This window comes from Suillus clintonianus, assembly GCF_016758775.1.
Source record: "Suillus clintonianus strain FC179 chromosome Unknown DEU56scaffold_29, whole genome shotgun sequence".
Classification (NCBI taxonomy): domain Eukaryota; kingdom Fungi; phylum Basidiomycota; class Agaricomycetes; order Boletales; family Suillaceae; genus Suillus; species Suillus clintonianus.
Window position 1 is genome coordinate 209,090 of NW_024539253.1, and position 27,185 is coordinate 236,274.

The 27,185-nt window shown below is 48.2% G+C and overlaps 10 protein-coding genes across 10 annotated transcripts; 3 read left to right on the top strand and 7 right to left on the bottom strand.

The window, feature by feature from the left end:
* Positions 1-1,526: 1,526 nt before the first annotated feature.
* On the bottom strand, positions 1,527-3,923 carry DEU56DRAFT_799800 (chaperonin Cpn60/TCP-1 family). Its single transcript, XM_041353044.1, has 10 exons — positions 3,877-3,923; positions 3,424-3,821; positions 3,226-3,352; positions 3,102-3,177; positions 2,970-3,047; positions 2,826-2,914; positions 2,515-2,772; positions 2,102-2,462; positions 1,938-2,049; positions 1,527-1,883 (listed from the first exon to the last, which is right to left on the bottom strand). Exons 1-10 carry the CDS (start codon positions 3,901-3,903, stop codon positions 1,835-1,837), a joined length of 1,575 nt encoding a protein of 524 aa, XP_041209242.1. The 5' UTR covers positions 3,904-3,923; the 3' UTR covers positions 1,527-1,834.
* A 337-nt stretch (positions 3,924-4,260) lies between these two features.
* DEU56DRAFT_799801 (uncharacterized protein) lies at positions 4,261-5,668 on the bottom strand. Its single transcript, XM_041353045.1, has 2 exons — positions 5,523-5,668; positions 4,261-5,470 (listed from the first exon to the last, which is right to left on the bottom strand). Exons 1-2 carry the CDS (start codon positions 5,598-5,600, stop codon positions 4,394-4,396), a joined length of 1,155 nt encoding a protein of 384 aa, XP_041209243.1. The 5' UTR covers positions 5,601-5,668; the 3' UTR covers positions 4,261-4,393.
* Positions 5,669-6,417: 749 nt separating this feature from the next.
* Positions 6,418-7,958, top strand: DEU56DRAFT_799808 (uracil phosphoribosyltransferase-domain-containing protein). Its single transcript, XM_041353046.1, has 9 exons — positions 6,418-6,761; positions 6,845-6,913; positions 6,978-7,043; positions 7,096-7,134; positions 7,188-7,239; positions 7,292-7,374; positions 7,427-7,483; positions 7,534-7,610; positions 7,661-7,958. Exons 1-9 carry the CDS (start codon positions 6,534-6,536, stop codon positions 7,671-7,673), a joined length of 684 nt encoding a protein of 227 aa, XP_041209244.1. The 5' UTR covers positions 6,418-6,533; the 3' UTR covers positions 7,674-7,958.
* DEU56DRAFT_911977 (uncharacterized protein) lies at positions 7,947-8,782 on the bottom strand (the record flags this gene model as incomplete). The annotated part of the gene is made up of 2 exons (XM_041357344.1): positions 7,947-8,492; positions 8,555-8,782. The coding sequence occupies 2 exons, from the start codon at positions 8,780-8,782 to the stop codon at positions 7,947-7,949; spliced, it is 774 nt and encodes a 257-aa protein (XP_041209245.1).
* A 2,089-nt stretch (positions 8,783-10,871) lies between these two features.
* DEU56DRAFT_799821 (Alpha/beta knot methyltransferase) lies at positions 10,872-12,788 on the top strand. The gene is made up of 6 exons (XM_041353047.1): positions 10,872-11,717; positions 11,773-11,914; positions 11,967-12,034; positions 12,088-12,130; positions 12,186-12,370; positions 12,419-12,788. The coding sequence occupies exons 1-6, from the start codon at positions 11,046-11,048 to the stop codon at positions 12,455-12,457; spliced, it is 1,149 nt and encodes a 382-aa protein (XP_041209246.1). The 5' UTR covers positions 10,872-11,045; the 3' UTR covers positions 12,458-12,788.
* A 113-nt stretch (positions 12,789-12,901) lies between these two features.
* Positions 12,902-14,007, top strand: DEU56DRAFT_735376 (CRAL-TRIO domain-containing protein; the record flags this gene model as incomplete). Its single annotated transcript, XM_041348453.1, has 4 exons — positions 12,902-13,092; positions 13,192-13,290; positions 13,343-13,412; positions 13,474-14,007. 4 exons carry the CDS (start codon positions 12,902-12,904, stop codon positions 14,005-14,007), a joined length of 894 nt encoding a protein of 297 aa, XP_041209247.1.
* A 228-nt stretch (positions 14,008-14,235) lies between these two features.
* Positions 14,236-16,989, bottom strand: DEU56DRAFT_911980 (uncharacterized protein; the record flags this gene model as incomplete). Its single annotated transcript, XM_041357345.1, has 11 exons — positions 14,236-14,578; positions 14,629-14,813; positions 14,872-15,572; positions 15,629-15,738; positions 15,791-15,879; positions 15,925-16,106; positions 16,156-16,235; positions 16,286-16,362; positions 16,414-16,611; positions 16,665-16,801; positions 16,860-16,989. The coding sequence occupies 11 exons, from the start codon at positions 16,987-16,989 to the stop codon at positions 14,236-14,238; spliced, it is 2,232 nt and encodes a 743-aa protein (XP_041209248.1).
* A 315-nt stretch (positions 16,990-17,304) lies between these two features.
* Positions 17,305-20,294, bottom strand: DEU56DRAFT_799830 (cytochrome P450). The gene is made up of 16 exons (XM_041353048.1): positions 19,888-20,294; positions 19,760-19,830; positions 19,668-19,697; positions 19,578-19,614; positions 19,466-19,525; positions 19,400-19,412; positions 18,804-19,345; positions 18,692-18,747; positions 18,478-18,634; positions 18,401-18,425; positions 18,331-18,345; positions 18,207-18,278; positions 18,100-18,155; positions 17,935-18,050; positions 17,715-17,885; positions 17,305-17,663 (listed from the first exon to the last, which is right to left on the bottom strand). Exons 1-16 carry the CDS (start codon positions 20,192-20,194, stop codon positions 17,622-17,624), a joined length of 1,770 nt encoding a protein of 589 aa, XP_041209249.1. The 5' UTR covers positions 20,195-20,294; the 3' UTR covers positions 17,305-17,621.
* Positions 20,295-20,906: 612 nt separating this feature from the next.
* DEU56DRAFT_799846 (uncharacterized protein) lies at positions 20,907-22,044 on the bottom strand. Its single transcript, XM_041353049.1, has 6 exons — positions 21,958-22,044; positions 21,723-21,905; positions 21,374-21,673; positions 21,242-21,292; positions 21,086-21,185; positions 20,907-21,024 (listed from the first exon to the last, which is right to left on the bottom strand). Exons 3-5 carry the CDS (start codon positions 21,557-21,559, stop codon positions 21,153-21,155), a joined length of 270 nt encoding a protein of 89 aa, XP_041209250.1. The 5' UTR covers positions 21,560-21,673; positions 21,723-21,905; positions 21,958-22,044; the 3' UTR covers positions 20,907-21,024; positions 21,086-21,152.
* A 1,244-nt stretch (positions 22,045-23,288) lies between these two features.
* DEU56DRAFT_799860 (cytochrome P450) lies at positions 23,289-26,221 on the bottom strand. The gene is made up of 17 exons (XM_041353050.1): positions 25,721-26,221; positions 25,600-25,670; positions 25,516-25,545; positions 25,433-25,469; positions 25,311-25,370; positions 25,245-25,257; positions 25,055-25,190; positions 24,599-25,004; positions 24,490-24,545; positions 24,280-24,436; positions 24,202-24,226; positions 24,126-24,140; positions 24,002-24,073; positions 23,894-23,949; positions 23,718-23,833; positions 23,495-23,665; positions 23,289-23,445 (listed from the first exon to the last, which is right to left on the bottom strand). Exons 1-17 carry the CDS (start codon positions 26,034-26,036, stop codon positions 23,395-23,397), a joined length of 1,788 nt encoding a protein of 595 aa, XP_041209251.1. The 5' UTR covers positions 26,037-26,221; the 3' UTR covers positions 23,289-23,394.
* Between the last annotated feature and the right edge of the window lie 964 nt (positions 26,222-27,185).

Below are 27,185 nucleotides of genomic sequence, written 5' to 3' on the forward strand. Positions count from 1 at the left end.
GGACGAATGTTGTGGCATTTCCAATGCTCTGTGGTGAGTTGTACAGTAACAAGACCTATGATATTGAATTGACCAAAACATGTTGCAGTCATCATGATCACTCGGTTACATGCCATGTATCAACGATCCAGAAGGATCCTAATATTTCTCGTCGTCGTGTGCTTGGCTGTCAACATTTTCGACGCAGCGGCCGCTGTCATGATGACGGGGCATGTTTCAGGAGGTACACTTAATTGTGAATGAAAACTGTGCATGGCGCTCATTGATGAATACAAGAGGAACTCATTCTCTCTGGCACCTATGCGTGCACAAATGACTATGCGGACAATTACCTACTTCTGGCTTCCATTATTTGGATACTCGGTATTGTCTGGGAGGTCCTCGCGCTGTGTCTCGCAGTCTGGGTTGCTGTAAAACACTTCCGTGAACTGCGACAACATTCGGCAGGAGGGATTATCGGCGACTGTTTCACGGTGTTGATAAAATCACACGTGCTTTACTTTGCGAGGTGAGCTCATATTGTGAATGTGGTTCCCTTTCCCACTGAATGATTGAACGTGCTAGTTTTGTTGCCGTGTCTTGCTTCAACATCATTATTGGGTTGTCTCCAACGCTCTTCGCGGTATGTCAATCTTTCACCGACCTCTGCATGCGACCGCGGTTCATCATTTCTATAGGACCAATTTTCCCTGGACACCCAGATTCTTCTTGGTTTTGGTCAGATTTTGGAATTCATACAGCTCTTTATGCTAGGACCACGCCTCATCCTTAGCGTTCGAGAATATCACGCTCGGCTCGTGGCTGACTCTGATGCAGCAACCGGCATGACCTCAATCGCTTTCCAGGAGCGCGTGCAAATATCGACAGGCAGTGGCGTATAGCACGGGAGATGCTCAATGGAGTTAACGTTAATCTGGTGCTATGCAGGGAGCAGGAGAATTTGGCTTTTTCTTCTTGATTTTCAAGTTTCGTCGTTGTACTTACTTATTTAGTGCTGCAGAGCGGATTTCAAGGAGGTCTAGACATAGGTCTATGCAAATATCTCGTCGTAATATTTATTTAAGATATGTGTTCCGCAGAACTTTGAAAGAGACGTGACGGGGTGTCGAGTCAGACCGGGACAATCATTATGGGGTGCAAGAAATCAGCGTGGCGTAAATATTAATCTTTGGGTCTAATATCGGTGCACGTGCATGGGGAGAGGTTGAACATTGTCAGTCATTGAATATTCACTGTCGGGCATGAGTATCTGGGATGCGAGGAGCGACCACGAAGGTTCCCTCGTACGGGGCTTCTTCGCACGTTGAGAACGTGCGTTCTCCTTTTTGTCAAAGGAGACAGCTAGGGAAGGGATGTGTCCCCTGTGGAATTTAGACTGCTTGATGGTCCATGGGCGTGACTGCTTTGGTAGCACTCGGATGGAAGAATCTTTGGTGGGGAGATCGCAGATAGAAAGCCAGTGCAACCTTGTGAAGTGAACACTCCGTTCGCGGAACGAGATAGCAGAGCAATGACAAGATGAGGCTGGGTGATGGGTCAGTGGGACGTAAATCAAGGGTGTGTTGAAAAAACAAAGCCAGGGTTATTGAGGTTGAGGTACATTTCATTAGCCTGGCGACTACCAACCAAACTTCGCAGAAGCTAGATTGAACAGTGCCACGGGGCGACAGGGCAGAGATTAGCACTATGGCCTGTTCGTAGTGCTTTACTTATATATCGGCTTCGGGTTCGTTTTCTGGGTCATTCATAACAAGCTCTTTGGAGATAACGAGATCTTGCTTTAATGATCACCACGAGCATCCTTGTTTACTTCCTGAAAAGAATATTACTCTGGTTACACTGCTTCACGTCTCCGAGGCGAGGCACGTAGAATATCGTCCACCCTGTGCACATCACGATCAAAGGACAGCTCATGATCCGGAAGGTGCACTACATACCTTATTATCATCTCCGCTGCTTCGCTTGCGCTGATCACAACCTGCCGCTTCAGTTTATAGCTTTCCGTAACACCGAGTTGTCTCATCGAGCCAATGCTGCCCTGGTTCATATCTAAAGACCCTATAAGTTCGCAATCTCAGCCCGAAAAAGCATACAATCATACCGAGTCCGGCATCTGACTGCCCCTCATAATGCGCTGCTCTTAGCCTGGCAACGAGGTCGCTCGAGTCATAGCCAGCGTTGTCCGCGAGGATAGTCGGTATTTGTCTCAGCGCACGGCTGAATGCCTCGGCAGCTATCGCCTTCTTGCCCTTGACCTTCCGCCCGGCCTCCTCCACGGCGCAGCTCATTAACATCTCGGAACATCCGCCGCCCAAGACAATCCGTGTCTCTTTGACTGTCTGCGATAAGACAGAAAGCGCATCGTGCAATGAGCGCTCGGCCTCGTCAACCATCTGATTAGTTGAACCACGAAGCACAACAGTGCAGGCTTCGCCCGCAGCAACACCAGAGAATTTTATGAGCTGTAATTTCTGGTCAGCGCAGGATCACCGAGTAAACAACGATCGCGCTAACCTTGTCCTCGCCAATCATGATTTCCTCGATCAAGTCGCACTTCCCAAGCTTTACCAGATCTGGTCTATCGAACGTGCTTGCAATCTCACCGCCAGTGACAAGTGATAGCCGCTCAACACCCTCGAAATCGGCGTGCTCAATCACCATGATGCCTTTCTCTGTCAAGAGAGACTCGGGGTAATTGTAGATGAGTTGCCGGTTGACAAAGCAGTTGATGCCGTGTGCGGCGATCGCGTCGACTTTTTCTTTCATTTTTTCCTGTAGCGCGTGCGTCGTTAGAAATCAAGAAGGAAAAGCAAGCGTGCAAGTACCCGTTCAGCCCGCTCGAGCTCAGCAAGTTTTCCCGTCGAGTCTACTTTTACTCTGGCTCCAAAGATCTTGATCTTGTCAGTATCCATCGCTTTTGAGGGACCGGGCATTAGTCCCAGATCAATGCGAGATGGTCGCACACGTACAGGTATTTGCGATCAAGATTTTCACGTTCTCCATCCGTTTGGGCGAGTTCACAGCGATGGTTTTGTTGAGAATGAAACCTTGAATGAGAACGCTCGTAAGACAAGCAATACTAGTAGTGTCTCTCAACCTACCTTCGTCAAGGTATGAGTCTGTGAGTTTGCCTCCGACCTTTTTGATGATCTGGATGTGCTCCAAATCCGTTGACCCCTCAAAGATAGTTAATACCAGCGTCAAATACAGCAATTTACAACGTACCTTCAATCGAAGCACAGCATCCACTGCTAGGTTGGCAAAGTAATCTTTATCTTGTGATAAGACTTTTGATGACAGGGTCGTACGAGCAATGTTGAAAAGATCCTGACGGAATTGGACAGCATCAGAGCTATTTGGGAGCACAAATCAGGTCGGTTCCATCAGAAATATCAAAGAGGCGCGAAAGACATGAAAACCTACGCGTGATCGACAGCTGCCTTCTCAAGTGCAGCAAGCGCAGCGATGCTCGCGACCCGGTACCCCTCCACGATCGTCTGGGGATGTATCTTCATAGCAATCAATTTCTCTGCTTCCCTCAGCAGCTCTGCTGCCAGCACACACACGCTCGTCGTTCCATCCCCGACTTCGTCATCTTGGACTTTCGAGATGTTGACGAGGATCTTGGCAGCTGCATTATCGAGCTGGATGGACTTGAGAATCGTTGCACCGTCATTGGTCACGTTGATTTCTCCCGTGGATGCCGATTGCAGAATCTTGTTCATGCCCTTTGGCCCGAGCGTTGATTTCACAAGATCGCCGAGCGCGAGGGCGCCGACGAAGGAGGATAGACGGGCATTTTCAGCTTTCTCCTCTGTTGCCTGTATAAAACCTAGTGACGTCGAGCACAAGAGGTCATTAACCTGCTAGACTTACCTCGTTACCGAATATGTGCATGGACATGGCTGCAGTTTTGGTGTTTGCGGGACAAGTTTCAAATTAAAGTCAATCGCACTCCATCGCGTTCGATTATGTAATACCGCATCCCTTTTGATCAATGCTTCGTTCTGCGGATTGGAAAACATTTGTAGGGAAGGAAATAATATGGTAGAATGATACAGCAGCCTGAGCCCGCTCCGATATCTTATTCACCGTGACAGACTAAGGAGACGTATGCGCCAGTATTACCCGACAACGCAAGGTGAAATGTCGCACGTTTCTCAAAGCGAGGACGTACTAACCCTGCATGATGAATTGGTCTTCACGTCGACTCAAGTGTCCTTTCGGCCTCGCATCTCACCAAGAAGGACGAGCAGATCCCACAAAATGAAAACAGTAAATCGATAAACACATCGGGCGGAAATAGTAGTGGCCAGAGTTGAAAATACGTGAGCAGTGGGAAAAGGACGTCAGCAATAAGAAAGCTTGGATGTCCAGAGGGAAAGAAATTGGTCTAAGCCTCCTTCGGTACAAAGGGCAGCGGAAGGACCGAATAGTCCAAGTGACCAACGATGGGAAGGTTGCGGCCATGCCGGACCCGGCGTTTTACCCAGTACTGAAACACCTCATCACTATCGAAGTGGTACTCCGGCGTGTCCATCGCACTCCCGCTGAACCGAAGGTGAAGGCTCAACTTGGACAGCCATCGACACGTGAACGTAGAGAGGGTGACGCTAGTGGGGACGTACGCAGCCCAAATGTCGTCGGTAGAGGGGATGTAGACTTTGATGACCATCATACCATTCTTGGGCGCCCACCGCGAGTCTCCTGATCTCCTAGAGCATGGGAGGGTATCGATGATTTGGCCGCGCTCGGTCAGTGTCCCAGGGGTGATCTGATAGGAAGCTGCTCGGGAGCGACGGTGTTTACCGTGGAAGTAAACGACGGGAGAAAGTTCCAGGCCTGGGTAAACAGGCGATGATTTCATGAGGACCCTGTCCGACTGTGAAGTGGCTCCTGGTGCGCGGGTACCGCCTTCATTCTCCTTGCTCACACAACTAATATCGAACTGCTGGCATCGACTGCTATCTTCGATGAAATCTAGAAGAGTATTGGAAGCCTGGTTCCCAGTCTCGTCTTCGCTCTCCTTCCTAGATTCCGGAGAGTCTTCGTGCGCCACTTCGAAGGCAGGTAGCCGACAAACAGGAGTAGAGAGCGCGTCAGTGTACTTGGCAATATGGACAACTTGAACACCACGGCGGCGAGTGCCCCGAGGAGAAGACGATAGCCGAGAAAGCGAGGCGCGTGGCCAAGATCCATCGGGCAGTTTCAAGAAATCTCCTTGACGGACAGAAGCACCAATAGACGTGATATTGAAGTCGTATGTTTTCTTGACGGACGTGGTATTGTCGTCGGAGAGGTCCTCGAGTGCGATCCTCGGAATGGTTGGCATTGAGAGAATATAGGAATGATGTTCAGAGTCCGCAGAATCAGACCTGTAAAATGACTCCATGTCTGGAATATGCTGGAACTCTCCAATCCTACTGTTTGAAGCAGGAAGCGGCGGGCTGTGTTCCATTGAAGTCGTAGACTGAGTGAGTAGAGTAAGCTACAATTTCAACTGCCTATGAAAGTTGGTATACCGCATGAAGATGCCGCAGGCTAACTTCGATGAATACTGTATCGGATGTGCCGCTGCAAGTATCAGAAAAATCCACCATGGAAAGGCATTCGATGGGGGACACTTCGACTGAAGAATAAAGTTGATGGGGAGTATGGCTCTCGAAATAACAAGGGTCCAAGGCAGCGTTGGTGGAAGACACGAGGCAGGGTGTAGAGATGTCCGTCGTGAGCCGTTTAGCAGCAGGCCTGGCTGGAGCCTCAAAAGAGTCATCATGGGTGACGACAGCGGGGAGAAGCAGATCGTGAAGACCAGACCTCGGCTTTCGGGCTTTATTCTTTGAGCGGTAGAGATATCCAATGGCAGAGAATGCAACTACAGAGAAACAGAAGGAGCCACCTTTGAAGTAAGCATCTTGTGGGATCCCAGAGCCCGACAGCCCATCTGTGAGGTAGAAGGATGCAAAAGTAGGCGAAGGGGCGACTGAAGTTAAATGAACGGAAGGTATGTTTCGAACATTACTGGTAGCAGGGGCCATGAGAGAGGTGAATGAAAGTCATTCATTTGAGAACTGGGATGGTTTCAAGGATGGCTGGCGGGTGACGTCGAAGAGGCTGACGGTTACTACTGAAAATCGAGTCGTTGGTGGTGAGAACCAATAATGATTCACTGACATGTAGGCTTTTCACACAACACACCATCATGTGAGACGATCATGGCTGTTGCTGTCAGGACTCAGTACAGGGTCTATGATAGACATGCATCGCTTGTACATGCGGATAGAACAGACCTGGAACGTAACATGAAGCAAATTATACATCTGCACAATCAGCTAGTTCAGCGGGCTTGGTCATCTGTGCATGATATTTTACTTAACTGCGCAAGTCCACATGCTCAATATTGCCGACAGTGAGAAGGAACTACTTGGTAGCCCATATTTTTATATGGCACAAGCGCGCGCACGTGACCAGATCCTTCCGCCAAGCAGGTTGACCACAATCGTCGAGCTCTCCATCAGTGCCAGCATTGAGCAATGGCAGCGTCAACGGCGCCGACCTCTCAAACGCACCCAGCTTCGCTACCACCTTCTGTGTTCACTCTCCCCCAAACTGCACAACTCGAGGCCCTGTACACCATCATTCGCGATAAAACCACAAATCGAGGAGATTTCTTGTTTTACTCTGACCGGATCATTCGTCTACTCGTTGAAGAAAGTTTAAATCATCTCCCTGTGATACCAAAAACAGTGAAGACTCCAACTGTATGTCTTTTTGTTTTGGAACGACTGGGTTGAGGAAGAAGCTGTATCAATTTACCCCCTATATTGACGTGTTTCCACTGAAGGGCGCCACTTATGAAGGTGTTGGATTCGAGGGAAAGATTTGTGGAGTATCGATCCTGCGCGCTGGTGAGGTATGTCGGTCATCATTGTATGAGTGGCACATGAACTGACAGTTCGTAATGCTGAACATAACAGGCCATGGAAGCTGGTCTTCGAGAAGTGTGCCGTAGCGTGCGCATAGGGAAGATTTTGATTCAGCGAGTAAGATCACATATATTTGTCGTCTGGTCATAAATAACGACTTTTCATCCAGGATGAGGAGACTGCTCTTCCGAAGCTATTTTATTCTAAGGTAGATAATGCGCACTTGCGACAGGCATTGTGTTGACTGCTTTGGGACTGCAGCTTCCTGAAGACATCGCATCCCGATACGTACTACTCCTTGATCCAATGTTGGGTATGTCGTGTTTCTCTTGCGACGTACGCCCTTTTTCATGGACATATCGAAGCTACTGGAGGCTCCGCTATGAAGGCAGTTGATGTTTTGATGGAGCAAGGCGTTCCAGAAGAGCGAATAATTTTCATAAACTTGGTTTGTTATTCTTCGAGCTTCATCCGACAACAAGCATTTCATTGTCGTCTAGATTGCAGCACCAGAAGGTTTGAAGAGATTCTGTGGTAGATTCCCTGCTTTACGCGTGGTGAGCAGGCATTTACCAGGACAAAACTATCAACGTAATGTATCGTCCAGATCACCGGATGGATAGACAAGGGCCTCAATGAAAAATCCTATATTATTCCAGGTCTGGGTGACTTTGGGGAACGAAGGTGCGTTCGCTGCGCATGTTGTTTTTTATCATCACTGACCATGGATCTAGATATTGCGAATGAAGAATAACGAGTAACGTCAATTACGTACACTCGAATGACTTTCATGAAGCACTCAAGTCCTTGATCCCCATACTTTTCGTCAACTACCTGCCCTATTTGCTGGCTGGACATCTGACTTAGTATGTTAAATGAGTGAGCTTGTAAAGGCGATATTGTCACTAGACCAATAATTTACAAGAAGTCGCTCGTGATAAATGTACATATACGTTCGCTAAGTGCTAGTCATGTCGTCTAAGAGGAGCGCCTGCGGGCCTCAGTTGGACAGAAAAAAAATTACACAAAGGGTGGTGGTGTTGACATGGTCACTGCAGAGGCGTTTGGTACTTCTCCCTCGTTTTCTTTACCAGGCTTCTTTCTATGCCTCGCACTGTCTGGTATCATCAGTTTGATCGCATGTGCCTTTGGTGCCGGTCGCCAGAATGAAGGGATTGAGCGAGGAGTATCGATGGAAGGATGATGTACTCCGTATGCAAGTGGCGTCGTTGCACGGGAGGTCATGGTATTTCCGAAGACACCAAGCGTGCGAGGTGTTTGGTATATAGGTACTGCCCGCATGTGATTGAAGAGAGCGGGCGCATTTCGAATGGCTAGAGGAGTGTTTTGAATGTCACGTTGAAACAGCGACGTGACTTGAGGTGAAGATTGCGGAAACGCCAACCACGGTGTAGATGCTCGGGATGGGGCTGCGGGGCTGGGCGAGGCGGAGGTAGGTCCCATACACGGAGATTGACTCAGGTGAGTGCTGCGTGGTGGGGTGCAAGGTGAGGTCATGTCATGCTTCACAGTTTCCCTATCTTCTACCGGATTCGCCTGGGCAGTCTTAGAATTTCATATCAATACTATTACCGATATCGGCTGCAATGGCTGAAGGCAGTACTTACCTGGCTATTTGCCATGCATTCGATCCAGTCTTCTATCCTTATAACTGTCCCCTGCAGCTCTGTCAATGCATCAGTAAGACTGGCGATGCCCCTCGACACGGCATGACCGTCAACACCAAGAGAGATGAGGAAGACGCCCGCCCGTGTGAGCAATGCAGTGATTGCTCTCAGGGCATGACCATATGCAGCAGCTAGTTTGTTCTTGTCTGGTAAAGAGAGTGGTTTCATCTTAGCTGTGGTTGTATAGTCCGTGTAATCGTAAATGTGGTTTGGTGTCAACCGCAGAATAGAATAGGCTTTTAGTGCCTGTTTACTTGTATTGACGCGACAGATCACGTGCATTGATTTTGGCTCACTTTCCGAGTTTGTTCCGAGCCCAAGGTTTGATCATTGACCAAGTCCAAACTTCCTCCCTAGGTCAATAGGCTGTGGCGCCTCCGCACTTGCTCCTTGAAGACAAGCAAATTAGCTCCTTTGAGTGCTGCTGGGCTCCAGCGGCCAAATCTACCATAAAGAAGAATCGAAATTTTTGGGAGGCTAAGCTGGACCCGTGCATACCATATTACTTACCCTTTAAGATGTGGTCTTGATGTAGTCGACCTGTTTCTTTACTTCAATTGGACCCTCACGTCCGAGACTCACAAGGTCGGGGTAGAGCGAAAGAGCCGATGCTGAGCAGGCTGCGAGCGCTCAAAGAGTGAGGTAAGGTCCGTAAACCTCCTAAGTGTCATACTCATTATTATGGTAGATGAGTCAGGACTAGTGCCACAGACTGCCACCCCGTCTCAAGATTGTTCGTCCCTGTCATCCCCTGGGGCATAAAGCGCTGTCAATGGCTTCATCAAAATGCAACCTATTCGAATCAAGGTTTTCCTTTCCATATTGATGCTCCGCGATGCCCGGCTCCATTGGTTTTGGGGTTTCAAGTCAGTCTTGGTTTTGTCTGTGAAAGTTTCCCAGAGAAACCGCTATTCTCTACTAGTAGAACTCATCCGAGACCTCCTGCAGCGACGACATTTTCACACTGTGGGTGCGAATTTAACGAATGGGGCTTTGATGTACTCCATACGTGAGACTAGGATACTTAAGCTTGGTCGATCCCACCACAAAGCTTCCCTTCATCCGCGCGTTCGTCCTTGGTGTGCCTCGCAGTGGTCGTTTGACCTTGTGAACCCTCGGAGGCTTGGCCTGGAAGATGGTGGATTTTATCTGACTTCGAATTCCCGCGTTATCACTCAACCAACCGGCAAGGTTATCGCGGTCGTTGTGAACTTCGACCTGCAACGACATTTTACACGTCCTTTCACGGTATTATTCTAATCATTGATGGTTCGTCTTCTTCTCTACTTATCCATATCATGTCTGCTAGGCGAACGGTTAAGTGAGCTTTTCTAAAAGATCGCATGTCTTGCTACTTTTGTATCAGATACACGGTTCGGCTGCTGTTCCAACGGATGTTGATAGTGGCCTCGTATGATTATTTTTTTTGCGCACAAGTATCTATCTCAGTGGTATATGCCCCGCCTCAAACTACAAGACTAGCCCCTAACAAGGTGCTGTTTACCGTCTATCTTTCTAAATTGATACCACACTAATAAACACGTATTAGCCTTATTCAAGCATCCGGGAAGCACGCAAGTTTTACTGTTCGTGTTTACAAAGGTATCACAAGAGAGTTTAGTTCTGGCATTAGCGTTTGTTTCCATGCTCCACTTCCGATTGATGCCCGACGGCATGGAAGCAGTCCACATGATGGATGTGGTCATTTTATCTCTCAAACGAGCTTGAAGAAATACAATGGGAACACATACAGTATGTAATATGCAAAGGCTATTTCATTCATTCTTATGGATCATCGAGCTCACGTACAGATTCATTCTTAGTGGCTTTTGTCATGCCTCCCCCTACTTTTCAGTATCTGGACTTCATTAAGATTCTGTCCAGCTACAAAGCTTGACATACCATCTCCGTAAATAATTGTGGCTTTGTGCAGCGGTTGTGCGACTTTTAACTCCACGATGATGAAGATCACCATACCTACCATGACTTCATGGGTGTGTCACAGGCCTACAGGCTACTCAATACTTACCATTTCAGCCGTACAGGTGACTTCTCTTATCTAGACTGCGCTCATCATCTGAGATATGGCAGTTGATGGTTGGTTGATTGAGAGGATGGCTCAATGGTACAACGCATTTCCCACTATCTCCAGCTCATCAAAATCTTCTTTTAAGACCCTAACAAGCTTGAACAGTTCTTGTGCGAACAAATTTAAATTCCAATTTATTCATGATATTTGTGTCTGATTGTGTGAGATCTGAGTGTGTTACACCTTGTGAAAATTTTCACTGCTTGTGCCGGACACGCGGATACTTGCGGATACTGAGTGCTCAGAACTAAATTGAATAAGTACTTGCGTATCTGATATCCGGGGTTCACCTGCAGTTACATCTAGTCACCTCTCTTCCTCCCACATCGACTTCTTCAAAATATGTCTGACGTTCAAGTAGAACTCTCCGTTCGTCGTCGCCGCCATTCTGGTTCCACCACAGCGCCAGCACCAGTCCGTGCCAGTCTACTCAAAGCGCAGCAAGATGATGAAGCTATGATTGCCCCCCCACCACGACCAAAATCCACTCCCGTTGACGAACGACCCCAACGACAACGCAGGTCCGATTCAGCCGAGTCTGATTCGGAAGGCTCCGATAAGGAGACAACCACTATGCAAGTTGATAACGATTCAACTAGCCAACAAACTCAGCAATCTTCTTCATCTCCATCACACTCTGCTCAAAAACGGGGAGTTATCACGCTCAAGCCAGGAAATTCTAGCCCAGAGCGTCCTACTCGTCCTCTACCTGCCAAATCTCGGAAAATGGCCGGAAATCCATCCAACAATCCCATGCCGCAACCTGCGAACCCGTCTATGCTACCAGTTCAGGCTCACGTACCCCGTGGTGGTATCGCATCGAGCCAGAGGAGGCTGTTTGTCATCCTAGAGCAAGCTTGCTTGGAGGCATACAGAGTGTCAAGTGGAGGCAAAGGCAAAGGCGGCAGGGAGGGCGATGTCAAATACACTCTTCTTAACTGCGACGATCATCAGGGCATCCTCGCAAAAACCGGAAGAGATATTGCGGATGCTCGTCCGGACATTACACATCAGGTGCGCGCTATCAGGATACGACTTGTGACCCCTTGATACTAAATTTGTTCCTTAGTGCCTGTTGACGCTTTTGGATTCGCCTCTTAACAAGGCAGGTCTGCTGCAGGTGTACATCCACACCACAAAAGGAGTTCTCATTGAGGTCAACCCTCATGTGAGAATTCCTCGTACCTTTAAGCGATTCAGTGGATTGATGGGTAAGTTGTCCTACGCTTGTTCATCTGTACTCGTCACTCATTTTGTTTGGAGTTCAACTGCTTCATAAATTATCTATTCGCGGTGTCAACGGCCCAGAGAAGCTACTCAAGGTTATTAAGGTATGTTCTGCATCCTCTCCGACCTTCAAGCGTCCCCTGACCTTGTGCTTCAGAACCCTGTGACCGACCACCTTCCTGCTAATACCATGAAACTCAGTTAGTCAACTCATACTTCCCGTGGATGCCCGCTCACCCCTTATACCTTATCTAGCCCTTTCTGGTGATGCTCCCACTGTCAGACTCTCCCGTTATCTTCCGACTCTTCCGGATACGCACTCGGTTGCTGTCTTTGTGGGCGCTATGGCTCGAGGCCGCGACGACTTCGCCGATCATGTTGTAGACGAAAAGATCAGTATCAGTGACTATCCTCTTTCCGCATCCGTCGCTTGTGGCAAGGTGAGTGCCTGTGGCAATATGTTAAACTGGACTCTCATTTTCTGGTAGTTATGTTGTGCTCTGGAGGAGCTCTGGGACATCGTTTGATATCCTCTCCAAAATCTCTTGGTATCAAAAATTGAAAAACTATCGATATGTTGTATCATATTGGCTGTCAGGTTGGTTGTACCTTAGAAAACATTCCGGTCTTTTTTATTTTTGTTTGCATACTACTTTCTACCGCATTCCTCACACACACAGTAGCATTTCAACCTGCGTCGCTCCGTAAATTTATTCGCTGAGCCGCATCGTGTACTACTAGTAGATGGATTACCCCCAAGCCCCCTCGCATTAGGAGCACGACTCAACTCGTGTTTCTGGGCTCTGGAAATAATGATGCGATTGCTGCTTGATTTATGGTCTTTGTCTTGTTTTTGTTCCTCGTATGTCATCGAAGCTGTGGAATGGTGTAATAGCCACCGTGATAGTGGGGCGGCTGTTGCAGTACTGTGATCCCCAATTTTAAGTAACGCCTGTACTTCACCTTTGACCATGTCTACACTCGAACAAGCTAGCGCCAGCCCTATGCCAGACGGCATCACTGATCCTAACTTCCGTCCTCTGCCAGGGCGGGTTGGAAATCTCACCGTCCCGCAACAACATGCCCTTCAGACCTTGAAGAATCAGCTCCGCGACGAAGGTCATTTCGTCGAGGAGAGAATGGATGATCCGATGCTGCTACGGTATGTCCTACCTCCGCAATCCGGGAGTCTATCGATACGTTCTGTGTCGCAAACCCGCGATTTATGTCAGATTGGCCGTTGTGTTGACCCAGCCTGCAGATTTCTGAGGGCACGCAAATTTGATGTCCCAAAGGCAAAGGCGATGTTGTTGGCTGCTGAGCAGTGGAGGCAGGACATGAAAGTCGATGACATCGTGCGGTTCGTCGCTTGCCTGTGGTTTGGGCCGATTAACCTGACCTCGCCCACGCAGGAACTTTGATTTCACTGAGAAAGAGCAGGTCGATCAATACTATCCTCAATACTACCATAAAATAGACAAGGTAACTGTCACAACCATCAGACGCGTTCTCTCACCAACTGTTGTGCTCTATTCTTTTGTAGGATGGCAGACCGGTATATATCGAGCGACTCGGCAAACTCAATGTCCCAGCGCTCTACGGCATCACGACAAAGGAACGGTTGCTCCAGCGCCTCATCCTCGAGTACGAGAAGTTTCTCATAGAACGTCTCCCAGCAAGCTCTGCAGCTGTTGGTCACCCCGTCGAGACAGTCTGCACCATCCTCGATCTGAAAGGCGTTTCCCTCTCTTCCTTTTACCAAGTCAGAGACTACGTGAACGACGCTTCAAAGATCGGACAGGACCGATATCCGGAATGCATGGGCAAATTTTACATCATCAATGCGCCGTGGGGCTTCTCTGCCGTGTGGTCGTTGATCAAACCCTGGTTGGATGAAGTGACCGTGTCGAAGATAGAAATTCTTGGGAGTTCATACCAGCAGAAGTTGTTGCAGGACATTCGTGCGGAGGATCTTCCTGCAGATCTAGGTGGCAAGTGCAAGTGTGCAGGCGGGTGCTCGCTGAGCGATGCAGGACCATGGAACCCGAGTGAGAAGACAGGAAATGGTGTTGCCTAGAGATAGATATCCTGGTAGCGAGCTGGCGGGCACGCTCTGGCGGTAATCTACGTATACAACATACTTAATGGATTGTCGTTTCAGCATTCAACAATTCTTATTCATTGGCAGTAGATCAAACACCGAGGTACAGATATATTAGGGTTGGGGATGCAAATAGCAGACGGCGTACGTGACCGCTGGAGATGTGTTGAAGGTCAATATGTGATGAAGATATATACGAAGTGATTAATTGACTTTAGAGAAGTGCTCCCCTTCGACTGGGGAGCTGATTTTGTGCCTGAAGACAATTCGATGAATAGGGTACGACTTGATAGAATGCATTTTGTACTTGGCTTGGAGATGCTGCTGGATACCGTGCAACAAGAAAGTTCGCGGGCGATTGCAAGGTTGGCAACGATACTGCTGGCCGGGCTGAGGGTTTTTTTTATTTTTTGACAATTTATTGTGGTCGTAGGCTGGCCTAGTCTGAGGGGGGGTAACGAAGAATTTCGTTCCTGGTGGCGGTAGCCCTACGGAAGCCTGGTCATAGCTAAAGTCGACTCCTTGATTCGGAGTGGTGATTCCATGCCTACCAGAGGTGTTAGTAAAGCGAGTGTAACAGAAAAGGTGTTGTCTTACCATCGGACATGGTCGATGACATTAGCCTTGTTAACTGGGTTTTCGCGATGTCTATCGCACTTGTTACAACACCACACTCGATCACTAGCTCTGGGATATTCGGGATGTTTGATGTCTTTTAGTTGCGCAGCACTCAAGAGCTCCCAACGAGGCTCTGCATGCGATTGCTCGACGTGATGGATGACCTAGAATACAGCATAAATATTGAGCACAATGTCAAAAGACACAAAAACAGGAACGAACACTCCGACGCCAGTCCATCGCCATTCGGTAGGATCCTCCATTCTCTGGCTTGGGTGGACAGTTGGAGCAAAAAAAGTGACACTGGAGCTGATCCATTGTGGTTGCAGTCGTAGTTTTGGCATCAAGACCAACTAAGCTTAATAAAGAGCGAGCTGCGGCAATCCCGGGCTGAGAGATCGAAAATGTGCAAGACGCTGTGCGATATCCGAAAGAATAGCATTTGTGATTCTGCACACTGTCCCATGTGATCAGAGGGACAAGGTGCGAGAGAGTGCATCGGAAAATAGAAGTGGCTAGTTGTAGTGATGTCTCGTCAGGGACGTCAGCACCCTGATTTTGTAGCGTCAGGGTATCTTGCAATACGTCGGTGGAGGTGCCAAGGAGTTGAGTAAGCGCGAGCTTCGTTTCATGGATATATCCGGCGCACAACTCGGGAATTTTGTCGGCGAAAGCACGACAAGCTTCGGTGTCGTTTCCTTGTTCCACAGTAGGTGGACTGTTGATAAAGTCCGCGACATCACATAGCTCCAAGAAGCCTTTGGAAGGAGGTGCGATAGCCCTTCGCAAACGCACATAGCCGTCGTACATGTCCAGGAGGCATGCCTTCCGGCGAGACGATGCATATCTTTGGTCGTCGAGACGACACTTTTCCTTCGATTCAGCAAGTGAACGCTCGATTCTTGGGAGCAAACGCTTCCACCCTGGAAATTGAAAAAGTATGAGGACAAATCTTTACGATGGTGGTAGAAGCACTGACGTGCATCGGTAAGCTCCTTGCACCCGCCATGGTTACGATAGTCACGATCATCGAACATGCGCCTCACATCCTCAGCATCGTGGCCGAGATGGACTAATCTAGCTTTAATCCTGGGATAGGATCAATACGTGATGAGATGACGAGTCAATAAAATATACTTACAGCACTTTGTTTTGGCTGCGAATATCGATAGCCGACGAGAGATGGCGGTTGCGGTCCCTATCGGCCCACGCATTACAGAACGCAGTGTGCTTCTAGGGTGTTAGATCTAGTGAAACCACTTGCAGAAATCTTACATGGACAACAGAATTAACGAATTCCTTGCGTGATTGCTTGAAGTCTTCAAGTGCTTTCTTGGCACCTGGTTTGAACATGTGTACACCTTTCTGGTACACCCCCAACTGTACTGCCATTCTCAATACGTCGTCTGACCAAAAAAACTTGCTTCCACTGGCATTGCCATGAGCCCATCCACCGACTACTCAGGATGATCAGATACTGACAAATCACAGTAAGAAAGCACCCACTATTAGTGAATGGTATTAAATCCATGATGACCGGATCGAAGTCAGGAAATTTTGATGGAAAGTTGGGCTTATAGACCAGGCTTGACGAATCGTTAGACACACACGGGTATAATCATAAAGTGATGCTCACTTCTTCTTGAGGCACGAGGTACATGCTCTGCGCCCGATGCCGAAGTCTATTCGCATAATTCCCTTGGTGCCACACACCTGGGTTGTGGTCATGAAAGTGCGAAAGGTGAGAATGGAGACTATACATACACAACACTGAGAACCACCAAAAAGCAAGTTAGCCCATTTGACCTCGGACATGCCAGGCATGCAGTCGGGAACATTGCCACGATTGACGCGGGCAGCTTTCCAGACTGAGTTTGCATTTTTAGATAAGAGAACCTTCCGGAAAGCTTTGGTCGTGCGTGACAGAAACAAGAGGTCTGCCGGATCCAAAAGGCTAAAGATCTAATTGGGAGTGCAAGTCAGATAACAAGTAAGGTGCACGCTCATTGACTAACTTCAAGGAGAATGTCAATCGGCATAGTGACAATGAGATCAAGAGTTTTCTTTTTTCTGCCAGAGCCTTTTGCTGCTGATGCTACTCTCGTGACGGGAGCTTTAGCTGCCCTAACGCGCTTCTTCGCGGGTTGTTGCTCTGAAAGCAAAAGTTAGCCTTGAGTAATGACACTTGGAGAAATAAAAGATAGAATTACTATATGTCTCTCCGCCATATTCACTACCGCTTGATTCACTGAACGTCTCCTCTGGGCTGCTATACCCGCTACTACTACTAGTACTGTCTTCCAGGTCCGTTAAAGGGGAATCATAACCGTCATCGGCCATATCATGAAGATCTAGATATGGTCCAATGTCGATAGGCCTACTAATACCAGACACGCACCCCATGACGTGCTGGACCAGCAGTGTAGACTCTGTAGAGCAGCGTAAAGCGAAACTGTCAGGCTTGGCTCAAATTTAAAGGGTTCAACTACTGATCCCGAAAATGACGAGAAATAGATCAGATGCGGAAAATGCCGTTCCATTATTTACAAACCCCATTTTTAACTGTCAAAGCCAAGTTGCGCCCGCGTATCACGGGCGGTGGATGCTTGCTTAACGCCATGACGCTGTTAGAATGTCGAGTAGTCTGCACATATAATTGTTGATCAGCTACACTCGCCTACTAGAATGTCGGACCCCACTAGTGATGTCAGTCGACTCGCTCAGTTGTTGCAAGCGCTATCGTACGCGTTTGACTCAACGAGTGCATAAATACAACACATAATGAACATTCTTCGTACAGAAATACAAGACACGACAGCTGTATTTGGGACTTGTGGTCGCAAGAATCGCTGAAAATTCGAATACAACAAAGAACGGATTCAAGTTGTTCTCTGTAGGCGCTGTGCACTTGCCCAATTCCAACACAAAGTGCATGGACTACTTTGGTATGTTGGCGTTGCCCACACGTTTCCTTATGCAAGTGTACCTTCTTCCATTGTCACCCACAAGCCACCCTAGGGACATGTGAGCAATAAGTTAATAGCTCGACATCAGGAGCGACTCACCTGAACATAAGTTGTAAGGTGGGACTTGAAGACAACCTTGTCTACACCCTTCCGTCCAGGAGCATTGGCCCATTCCGTCGGTGGAAGGGTTTGCATTTTCATATCCAGTGATACTGACGAGAAGCTCTGAAGCAACCGAACAAGGAAGAAAGACATCTCGTGGTATGCAAACTTTGGTTCATGAGAAACAATAGGGTAGAATATGCGCGAAGGGGATTACCTGTTGACCAGGGCATATTCTAGGACCAGCATTGAAAGGAAGAAAAATGAATGGGTTGGGACTGAGATACTTCTGGAGTCGTTCATCCAGGAACCGATCAGGATCAAATTCAAGAGCTAGGGAACATTAGACGCGAGGTACTTCAGATATTCAGAACTTTCGTACCATCAGGCCCCCAAAGGTCCTTCCTGCGATGCATCACAAACACAGAATATATGACCCTGCGTGGATTTGATGAGTACACATTTAAATCAAAGTGAGGAATATCATACAGAGTATCGGCCGGAACAAACATAGGGCTACCGCCGTTGACAGCGGGCAACACTGTTGCTTCACAGCTTGTCCTTCAAATCTATCGTCAACAATTCAAAAGGCGAGAGCGTTGGTTGAACTAACTTAAAGTTGAAAGGACTGTATAACCCGAATAATTAGTGTCAGGGCAAATGGCGCACTGGAACTCACTCACACAGGTGGATATAAGCGAAGCGTTTCTGCATATAGCTTCAGCATGCATGTCGCACTCTCGAAAGGAAACAAGATCACCATTAATCACCGCTCTCATATACCTCAAGGAGCGCATATCTTCATGCGTAGGTCTCCTTGAGGGTCCGATTGTGCTCAGGATCTCCTGTCGAAGACGGTCCATCACTTGGGGATGTTGAGATAGCAAGTAAACGAGAAAAGTCAAGGTTGTTGCGGTCTTGAAGAATAATTGATTATTAAATGCCTGAGATTATGACAAGTTGTGATCACTTACTGTGTCACGGCCTGCAAGCAGGATATTTATGGTTTCGTCTCTGATTATAACAGGATCTGTACAGCGTGAGCATTCGCATTTACCAGGAGAAAATATTAACAAAATGCCTCACCTTCCGAGCAACTGACTAGATGGTCAAGCAGAGTGTGACCCTCCTGTACGTCCTTGTCCTGGGAGCTACCAGTCAAAGATTTAGTATTGCCCAACGCCTTCTTCTTTTCCAGTGCCTCCGTCAGGATAGGGTCGACGAAGCTGTGGCAGACTTTCATATGTTTCTTGACTTTGTCCCCCCAGAATTCTGACATCCTCCAAAACGGGCCGACGGTACTACGAGGTGAAGTGAAAACCTGAGCTTCATGAAACGCGTGGGCGAATTGATTTGCTGGATGATGAAGGACAGCCGGATCCTTGGAGAGGGGCGACGACGGTGGATAGACCAGGCCTGCGGAAAGAGAACATACATCTTTTCCAAGCAGAAATTCAGTCGCAGAGTCCATGGTGAATCTGGATATCATGTCCTGGAAGTCCACGGGATATCCCTCCCTCAACCGGGTTTTGATTTGACTAATAGCGTCGTCTGCGTGATTCTCAAAAATGTCAAAGTCGCTGACACGATCCTTGCTGAAGAAAGGACGAGTCATGGAGCGGTGAAATCTAACACTTAATGAGCTGCAAGGATCATATTCGCATGCAAATCGTCATACGCACTTCCACACGTCACCTGTCATCGAAGATTGAGCTGTGGTAAAAACGGACCATTACGGTTGCACCCACCGTCAGAGTTGAAGACCCCCGAGCCCAGCAAGGACTCAAATTGGTCGAAGGATACAGCCCCTTCAAACCAGGAATGATAAGGTCAATAAAAGCAGTAATAAACTGTACTCACCCTTCTGGAAAGAGTTGAATTGGGTTGATAAGACTGCCTGGGAGATACTGGTGTCAACGTCGACGAAACAAGATGACGATTATAACTCACTTTGACATGTTCCGGCTCTGCTGTGAGTATCTGAATGCTACCATGATTAACCATGAAATTCAAAGATGCGTCTCCACTGCAGGTATACACACCTTATCCTCAAACAACATTCTGAGACGGAGGGTGTGCCCATATTCTTGACAAAGCTTCTCGTGTGGCTCGCCTATAGAGGGTTTACGAATCAGCATTCACTGACTAGCTGGCAAGAAGAGAGACAAACCCATATAACCATGTTTGATATTGTCAAGGAGCTCTACAAGTCGGTCTATGCCAGCAGGCCAGCGGTTGTGTACTATGGGAGGAAGAACAGCGCCTCTCTTCTTCGCTTGGCGATGGTTAGAGTACCGGACGACGAGGACCTTAAGATAGACGACTGCAGGAGGCACCAGGAGACAAGCCGTAATCCTCAGCCAGCGCGGAATCGCATTGCCAATAAGCAAATTGCTGGCCCCAAAGGCTATAGCAGGTGGGAGCACAACCCGAGGGATGATCTGAGCGAGGAATATGAATCCAGGTGGGATCTCCATCCGAGCGGTTCAAACTGAGGAGCTCGACATTCGAATGTATATTTATATAGGCTGCATTTCATCGAAAACCGTTTCTTGCAAGTTAATGCCATTCGTATCAGTGTCACTAAGGCCCAAATCAATGGAAAGACTCCGATGAGCGATCAATCTGAGCTGGATCCCCATTTTGTTTTTAGTTGTCAGACCCCCGACCACTGCTTGGCTGTTCTGACAACGGCATATAAAAACAAACATCCTAGTTGCCGATTTTACTTATGTATATAGATGGACAATGGAAGCCTATGATATGTACACCGAGCTAAGTCTTGGCCCAAACGCGGGTGGAGAGTATCGCAGGTCCTGCGTCGTTGATCGCCAGGGATTGTGGTTGTCTGTTCGAGTAGATCACTGTTGACAACAGAACCTTTTTACCCAGGTGGACCAGCCATCCACTCACGTAACTGATGAGGGTGCGCCTGCACGCCAAGGTTAACCGTGACAGCGCGGAGCCCATTCATATCGAAGTGAATTGTGTTCAACGATGCGGTCATTCTAATGACATACATCCCTGCAAGATGTGAATCATTTCATGGTTTGGAAACGGGGCGGTCACTCACAAATTCGTACTATTAAAGCGCCGTAATAAATTCTATTGCGAGGAAAAATCTGCATGGTGAGTGAGTTTCAACTTATAATCAGGACATGGGATGAAAATCCCGTATTCGTGCGGTACAGCAACATCAATTGTACAATGCTTTATCCGGGGGTATAAGTACAAGCACACCAGCGCACTGACCCGAAAATTAATGTTTTAATGAGCAACGACTCGGGGCTGATTCGAAGAACGATGGCTTATGGGAAATGTGCTGGACGTAAATCAGGCAAGCCAAATAAATTGCCGTGCGGCGTCACCTATGCCCTTGATTGATTTGAATGACAGATATCTCGAGACCGTACTCGCTGTGCACGCTTGACACAGTCATAGGATGGGCGGTGGGACGGATGTCGAGGGCTGGATAAGACATTGGTAAGATTTTTGAGGAAAAGTTGACAAAGGTAAGGACATACCCATGTTTTGCGTAGGCCGCCGGTAGGCGACACGCGCTGTCCAATCATTATCTAGGCAAGACATTGTAGCAGTCAGATTATAATTGCCAGACATCCAGGTGCAGCAGCAGTACTACTGTGGAGAGCCCATACATTGGTTACACTAGATTCGGAATCACGCGGAGCGTGCATTACATCGTGCGATACATAACGGAAGGAGAAAGAGCTGGCAAAGACAGACCTGAATACTCCTTGATACGAGGGCAAGCCTGCAGAGGCCAACAGCATGGAAATCAACACGAGCAAGGTGGTTGGGGTCCGGCCAGGGTCAAATGTCATTTTCTGAGCACTGATTCAATTTGAGACCTGGTGGGAAACGCAGACGTGGCAAGCCATCAATGCATCATGCATCATGATCGATACCTTTCTTATAGGAGCATACTCTACGTCAGTCTATAATTTCCCGTCATTGTGGATTCAGAGATGAGAACCGCTCACGCACTAGGCTACTGCGCAGCTAAATGTTATCTCGACTTCACATCCAGGTTGCTCTCGAGAACACACTCCGACTTTCTCCGGCTTGAGTATGAGCTGCGTCTATCGCACTGCGATGAGCGTAGGGAAAAAATCTAGCGGCGTTGGCGATGAATTCCAGTATGTGATTTACGTAGAAAACGGCTGCAGGCTTCAACCATTGAGTGAGCCCAGATCTGATTGGTGGAAAAGAGTCACCGCACAGAAACCTTGCTTATGTGTGAATGTGTAAGTTACGGCCGGTCTGGGTGCAGGTCTGCGCAGACTCTAAGTCTGCGTCTGTGACAAAGTCTGGGTGCACGCTCGGCAAGTCTTGGTGCCGTCGGCAAATCGAAGCGGAGTTATTATGAAACTCCTATGCGCTCATCACCCCCACCACCTCATCGTTGCCCGCCTGCCTGCTCCCCGCCGCCCACGATATCGATATCGAAAGGAATGCTGATTGTGGGATGTGTTTATGGAGGGGGGTAGGACTTCAGGGGCAACCACGACAAATATGGTGTGATGCTGAGGCTGTAGAATGTCGACTTTGGCCGCTGCATGGCTACAAAGATGGACCCGACGTCCATGGTCCGTGCTCAGCGTGTGGGCAGGGGCGGGAAGCGGCGGGCAGCAGGTGGTTGTGGCAGTGATACGGCGGTATTCATCCGCTGGCGACTTCAAACTCCGCAAACCGTGCCAAGTGTACACCGAGACTTTGTCGCAGACGCAGACTCCAGGTCTGCGCAGACCTGCACCCAGACCGGCCATTTCAGACTCGTCCTCGCTTATGTACACTATGTACGTACGTCGTGTGGTAAAAGTCACCAAACCCAACCCTACGGCTCAGAACATAAAATCCGACTGTTAGTCACTGCTTGTGCCGCCGCATCCGCCGAATCCGCCGCACTTTGGGCCGTACTTTTTGGCGCCGTACGGTTGGTTTCCGGGATGTTCCCGTCGTGTGTCACGGTACTAGTACTGTGGACGCAGGCGGGCCGGCGCCAGACTCCGTGACTTGTTCGTACCACCTCAGACATCAGTACTCAGTTTTCAGTATCAATAAAGGTCTGTGAGACCGTATTATTATATTACAACCCCATCTCTTAGAGTTGGTTCGTACGGGGTACTACAAGTCTGCCCAAAGTCTGCGCCGGGAAGTCTCAAACAGCCGTTTTGCATCGTATCTTTACTACTCTCTTGAAACTTCCTGGCCACCTCAACGGGGCTGAGGTTTTTCCTTATGATATATCATGATTAGTACCGTAATTCTCATTGTCTCCGAGTCGATCACTCAGAGTTGAAACCTATATTTATGGGGGTCTGGTTGTCTCAATAGCCAACACACTGCCGTGACAGGACGACAGGAACCCTTGCGATCAGTAACCTATTTTTGTTTGTCTCGTGACTGAGTCCAGCCTTACGATCTCAGTAGAATGACACGAGCGAGGATCGACGCGTTGTTGTTCGTATGTGCGGCAACAGTCCCTTCGTGTTGATGATGATCGTCCCTCGCTTTGCAAAATTCCGACAAAGAATCACCTATGGTCCAAACCCCACGGCCAATACAGAGAGCAGCAGGTACGAATTTCCTCCAGAGGCGAGCTACAGTACAGATAATTAAATGGTTTGTCGTCTTGATCATACGCTGTCCGTTATATTTACACAACCTCCACAGGGCTGGCTTCCTCCATCCTAACCCATAGCCCGTCCTATACATGAAATGAGCAACGAGTCAAAGAATCACAGCAGAGTACTTACATGTGCATAGATGGTGAGGTGACTTTTGATAATGATCTTTTCGATGGCCTTGCGGCCAGAACACTTGGCCCACTCCGCGGGCGCGGGGGTCTGGACATCTGTGGCCAAGGAGAATGAAGAGAACTGCTGGAGAAGTCGTACGAGGAAGAAAGAAGTCTCGTTATATGCGAACTGGAGAAAAATGAATATCAGCATGAATACTGTGAAAGAGTAGCCGACAGACCTGTTGCCCGAGACAAATCCTAGGCCCTGCATTGAAAGGCACGAAAATGAATGGGTTGGGTGTACAGTATTTACGGAGGCGCTCGTCAAGGAACCGATCTGGGTCAAATTCTTGAGCTGGTCGAGAAATGTGTGAGTAAATATTCGTTACGATGAAAACAAGATAGTCATGCTTACCATCTGGTCCCCACAAGTCCGTTCGTCTATGCGTCAAGAATACAGAGTAAGGAGTCCTGAGAGATGCATCGTCAGTTGAACAAACAGCCCGTTTCTCAGAATGATCACCTTGTGTTTGGAGGGATATAGATCGGTTTCCCCCCGTCAACCCCCGGCCACACCGTTGGTTCTGTGCTGGTCCTAGTCCGTTCATGAGCACATGGACGCACGCATTAGCGGAGCTAGTATTTACCTGACATTGAATGGCCTGGGAAAAATAGAAATTCGATGAGAGAAAGTACAAGAAAGTGACCGAACCTGATACTCACACAGGCGGGTAAAGTCGAAGCGTCTCTGGAATTCCCGTGTCACATCAACGGTGAAAGTGGCCTATGGATGGGACTCACCATTGATGACTGCTCTCAAATATTTCATATCGCGCATATCATCGTAGGTAGGCCTCCTCGAGCTACCTACTTTGCCGAGAATTTCCTCACGAAGACGGAGGAGGACATCGGGATGTTGCGCAAGCATGTAGACGACGAAAGTCAGAGTAGCTGCAGTCTGGAAAGAGCGATCTTAGCATCTGACAATGACTGTCCACAAGAGGTGCATACTGTATCGCGTCCAGCAATCATGATGTTGAGAGTTTCGTCCCTGATGACGATGGGGTCTGGGAGGAAACAAATGTCAGTTGAGGTGGCACGTCAACACTGCATTGCGTACCTTCTGTGTAATTTACCAAGTGACCAAGTAGCGTTTCGCCTTCTTTGACGTCTATATCCTCTTTGTCCACCTTCTCGTTAGAATTTTCCTTGAGCGCCTTTTTCTTTTCTAATGCTTCCTTGAGGATGGGGTCGATGAACTGGTAACAAACATCCATGTGCTTCTTAACGTTATCACTCCAGAATTCAAACAAGCGCCACGCTGAGCCAAACCGGCCGCGGTAGGAGGTAGCAATCTGAGCCTCACTGAATGCATGCGCAAACTTGTTGGCTGGGTGATTCTCAAACGCGATGTCTTTAGAAAGGGGCGATGACGGTGGGTATATCAGCCCAGCTGAGAGAGAACAGACGTTCTTTCCGAAGAGGAACTCCGACGCAGAGTCTAGGGTGAAGCGAGAGACCATGTCCTGAAGTGACGTCAGTAAGAACGAAGAATAAAATAGTCAATAATGTTTACCTGGAAATCCACGGGGTAACCATCTCTGAGTCTAGTCTTCAACTGACTAATTGCGTCTTCCGCGTGCTTGTCAAATATATCAAAATGACTGATGCGGTCTTTGCTGAAGAACGGGCGTGTCATCGAGCGGTGGAATCTGTAAGTCACTGGATTGAGCCTGTTGAACGATGAACGAAAATAGATGATTTACTTCCAGACATCCCCTAAAATGGACAGTAAATTAATTGACACGACAGATTACAGGAAACGGACTCACCATCGGAATTGAACACTCCGGTGCCAAGGAGGGAGTTGGCTTGGTCCCAAAACATGGGCCCTGTTGATTGAAAAAATTATTCCATCAGATCGGGACAGTACTCCGCATATCAAATCGCCGACCTTTCGCAAATGATGTGAACTTTGATGCCAGAATTGCCTGTTACGCATGAATATCTGGGGTTACAACACTCCGATGAACTCACCTTCGTATATTCTGGTTCGTCGGTGAAGATCTGTTGATCGTGACAAGTCAGGGAAAACATCAGGGTGTGAAAGAAGGCACTCGCCCTATTTTCGAAGAGGACTCGCATGTTAAACGTATGTCCAATTTCGTTACACTGCTCCTCCATTAAGTCACCTGCGATTGTAAGTATCAATAGAGGAATGTGAAGCTGCTAAGTGACTTACCCATGTATCCGACTTTAAAGTTTTTTACCAAGGCTGCGAGGATATCAAGACCGCCAGGCCATTTGCTGGGGAACTTGGGCGCGAGGACGGCACCATGCATCGCAGCCTGGCGCCTATCGCGATAGTTTGCTGCGAGCACGCTGCAAGTGAAGATGGCAGGGAAAGATAACAAATATGCAGGAATCTGTGACCATCCTGGCAAGGAGACGCTAAATGCAAAATCGCAGATGCGATTTAGACCATAAACGACTGCGGGTGGTAATAGGAGTTGTGGCAAGCAACTGATGAGGTAGATGATCCCAGGTGGTAATTCCATTATGGTACAAAGTGCGTTTGATCTGAAAGGAGTTGCCAGCTTTATAGTAGGAGCTGGGACTGGGAGAATCACATGTACTGATTTCGTATGTGGTTCCGGTTGAAGAACGATTGAATTGGCTTCATCATCCCACCTGCTTCAAGCCGAGGACTGGGGCCGCCGGCGCGCAGGTGCATGAGGAGATTACAAATTTTGACTGTCACAGGATGTTACCCGCCGGCACGAAAATGAATAAAATTTAATGTTTAAAACTCCGCAACAATGTTCGGTGCGGGTACATGTGAGATATTAATATTAATAATCCGGAGATGCAAAGCACCGAAGGGTCACACGTCGTGATCTATTACTTGGCGGTGTGGTTGCAGCTTACCATGTTCCTTTTGACAAACATCATTGATCGCCGATCCCCGAAAACGCTGCGGCGCAGTGTGTATGTAAGTACTTTGAAGCTACTAGCATGCGGCTGTTCACAAACTTGAACATCTGAACCTCCGTAGGCGGCGGCGGCGCCACACACAACCGATGACAGGTAACTTGTAAGACCTTTACTAGCGCTGTTATTCACAGGTCTACCAACGGGCCTATTTCCTTCAAAGCTTGACAGTTAACGCGCATCACATGAGACCTCAACGTTACCGACACACACAGCTCACATCGGTACCTGTTGATTTCATACCACTCAAGAGAAACAGCCAGCTATTATCCTCAGCACAACGGTATAAGGTCCTCCGTCTATACGAAATTACATCATACCCTTTGCGCAATCACGGATAATTGAATGTTCCGTCGGTGCAATAATTTCGGAGAAGAGAACTACTCATCTTCGCTCTTCTTTGGAAGGCTCCGAATTAATCGTCGGCGGCGATTGTAATGTCTACTTACTGCAGGTGGGGACCTGCGGCCACCTGTGGCGAAGGACTGTACGCAACAATACCACTATTGGCGTACCGGAGCCTGAGGAAAGAGGTACAGCAATCCTTGATGTCATCACTGTACGTTATTCCTTCATGAAACAAATTTGTTAGTGGCGCATCTATTTGGTCACGCACACTCGCTGAAATTTGGACCTACTAATGATCACACTGCTCTAAGAAGTTAGCGCCATCTGCTCTGCAAGGTTTGTTGTGCAATGCCTTCTAAACGTGATAA

Excerpts from the sequence above, each read along its gene's own strand:
- DEU56DRAFT_799801 (XM_041353045.1), bottom strand. The coding sequence starts at position 5,600 with ATGGTGGATTTTTCTGATACTTGCAGCGGCACATCCGATACAGTATTC. Across the intron at positions 5,471-5,522 it reads GCCTGCGGCATCTTCATGCG|TCTACGACTTCAATGGAACA; the intron begins GTATACCAACTT and ends CTACTCACTCAG.
- DEU56DRAFT_799808 (XM_041353046.1), top strand. The coding sequence starts at position 6,534 with ATGGCAGCGTCAACGGCGCCGACCTCTCAAACGCACCCAGCTTCGCTA. Across the intron at positions 6,914-6,977 it reads CGATCCTGCGCGCTGGTGAG|GCCATGGAAGCTGGTCTTCG; the intron begins GTATGTCGGTCA and ends TGAACATAACAG. Across the intron at positions 7,240-7,291 it reads ACTCCTTGATCCAATGTTGG|CTACTGGAGGCTCCGCTATG; the intron begins GTATGTCGTGTT and ends GACATATCGAAG.
- DEU56DRAFT_799846 (XM_041353049.1), bottom strand. The coding sequence starts at position 21,559 with ATGACATTTGACCCTGGCCGGACCCCAACCACCTTGCTCGTGTTGATT. Across the intron at positions 21,293-21,373 it reads CCGAATCTAGTGTAACCAAT|ATAATGATTGGACAGCGCGT; the intron begins GTATGGGCTCTC and ends TGTCTTGCCTAG. Across the intron at positions 21,186-21,241 it reads GCGGCCTACGCAAAACATGG|CCCTCGACATCCGTCCCACC; the intron begins GTATGTCCTTAC and ends TGTCTTATCCAG.
- DEU56DRAFT_799821 (XM_041353047.1), top strand. The coding sequence starts at position 11,046 with ATGTCTGACGTTCAAGTAGAACTCTCCGTTCGTCGTCGCCGCCATTCT. Across the intron at positions 11,915-11,966 it reads GCGATTCAGTGGATTGATGG|TTCAACTGCTTCATAAATTA; the intron begins GTAAGTTGTCCT and ends TTTTGTTTGGAG. Across the intron at positions 12,371-12,418 it reads CATCCGTCGCTTGTGGCAAG|TTATGTTGTGCTCTGGAGGA; the intron begins GTGAGTGCCTGT and ends ATTTTCTGGTAG.
- DEU56DRAFT_799860 (XM_041353050.1), bottom strand. The coding sequence starts at position 26,036 with ATGGAATTACCACCTGGGATCATCTACCTCATCAGTTGCTTGCCACAA. Across the intron at positions 25,371-25,432 it reads GTTCACATCATTTGCGAAAG|GGCCCATGTTTTGGGACCAA; the intron begins GTCGGCGATTTG and ends TTCAATCAACAG. Across the intron at positions 24,437-24,489 it reads TGATTGCTGGACGCGATACA|ACTGCAGCTACTCTGACTTT; the intron begins GTATGCACCTCT and ends CGCTCTTTCCAG.
- DEU56DRAFT_799800 (XM_041353044.1), bottom strand. The coding sequence starts at position 3,903 with ATGTCCATGCACATATTCGGTAACGAG. Across the intron at positions 3,822-3,876 it reads TGCACATATTCGGTAACGAG|GCAACAGAGGAGAAAGCTGA; the intron begins GTAAGTCTAGCA and ends GGTTTTATACAG. Across the intron at positions 2,915-2,969 it reads AATCTTGATCGCAAATACCT|CGATGGATACTGACAAGATC; the intron begins GTACGTGTGCGA and ends GTCCCTCAAAAG.
- DEU56DRAFT_799830 (XM_041353048.1), bottom strand. The coding sequence starts at position 20,194 with ATGGAGATCCCACCTGGATTCATATTCCTCGCTCAGATCATCCCTCGG. Across the intron at positions 19,615-19,667 it reads CAGAGCCGGAACATGTCAAA|GCAGTCTTATCAACCCAATT; the intron begins GTGAGTTATAAT and ends AGTATCTCCCAG. Across the intron at positions 19,526-19,577 it reads ATTCAACTCTTTCCAGAAGG|GGGCTGTATCCTTCGACCAA; the intron begins GTGAGTACAGTT and ends CCTGGTTTGAAG.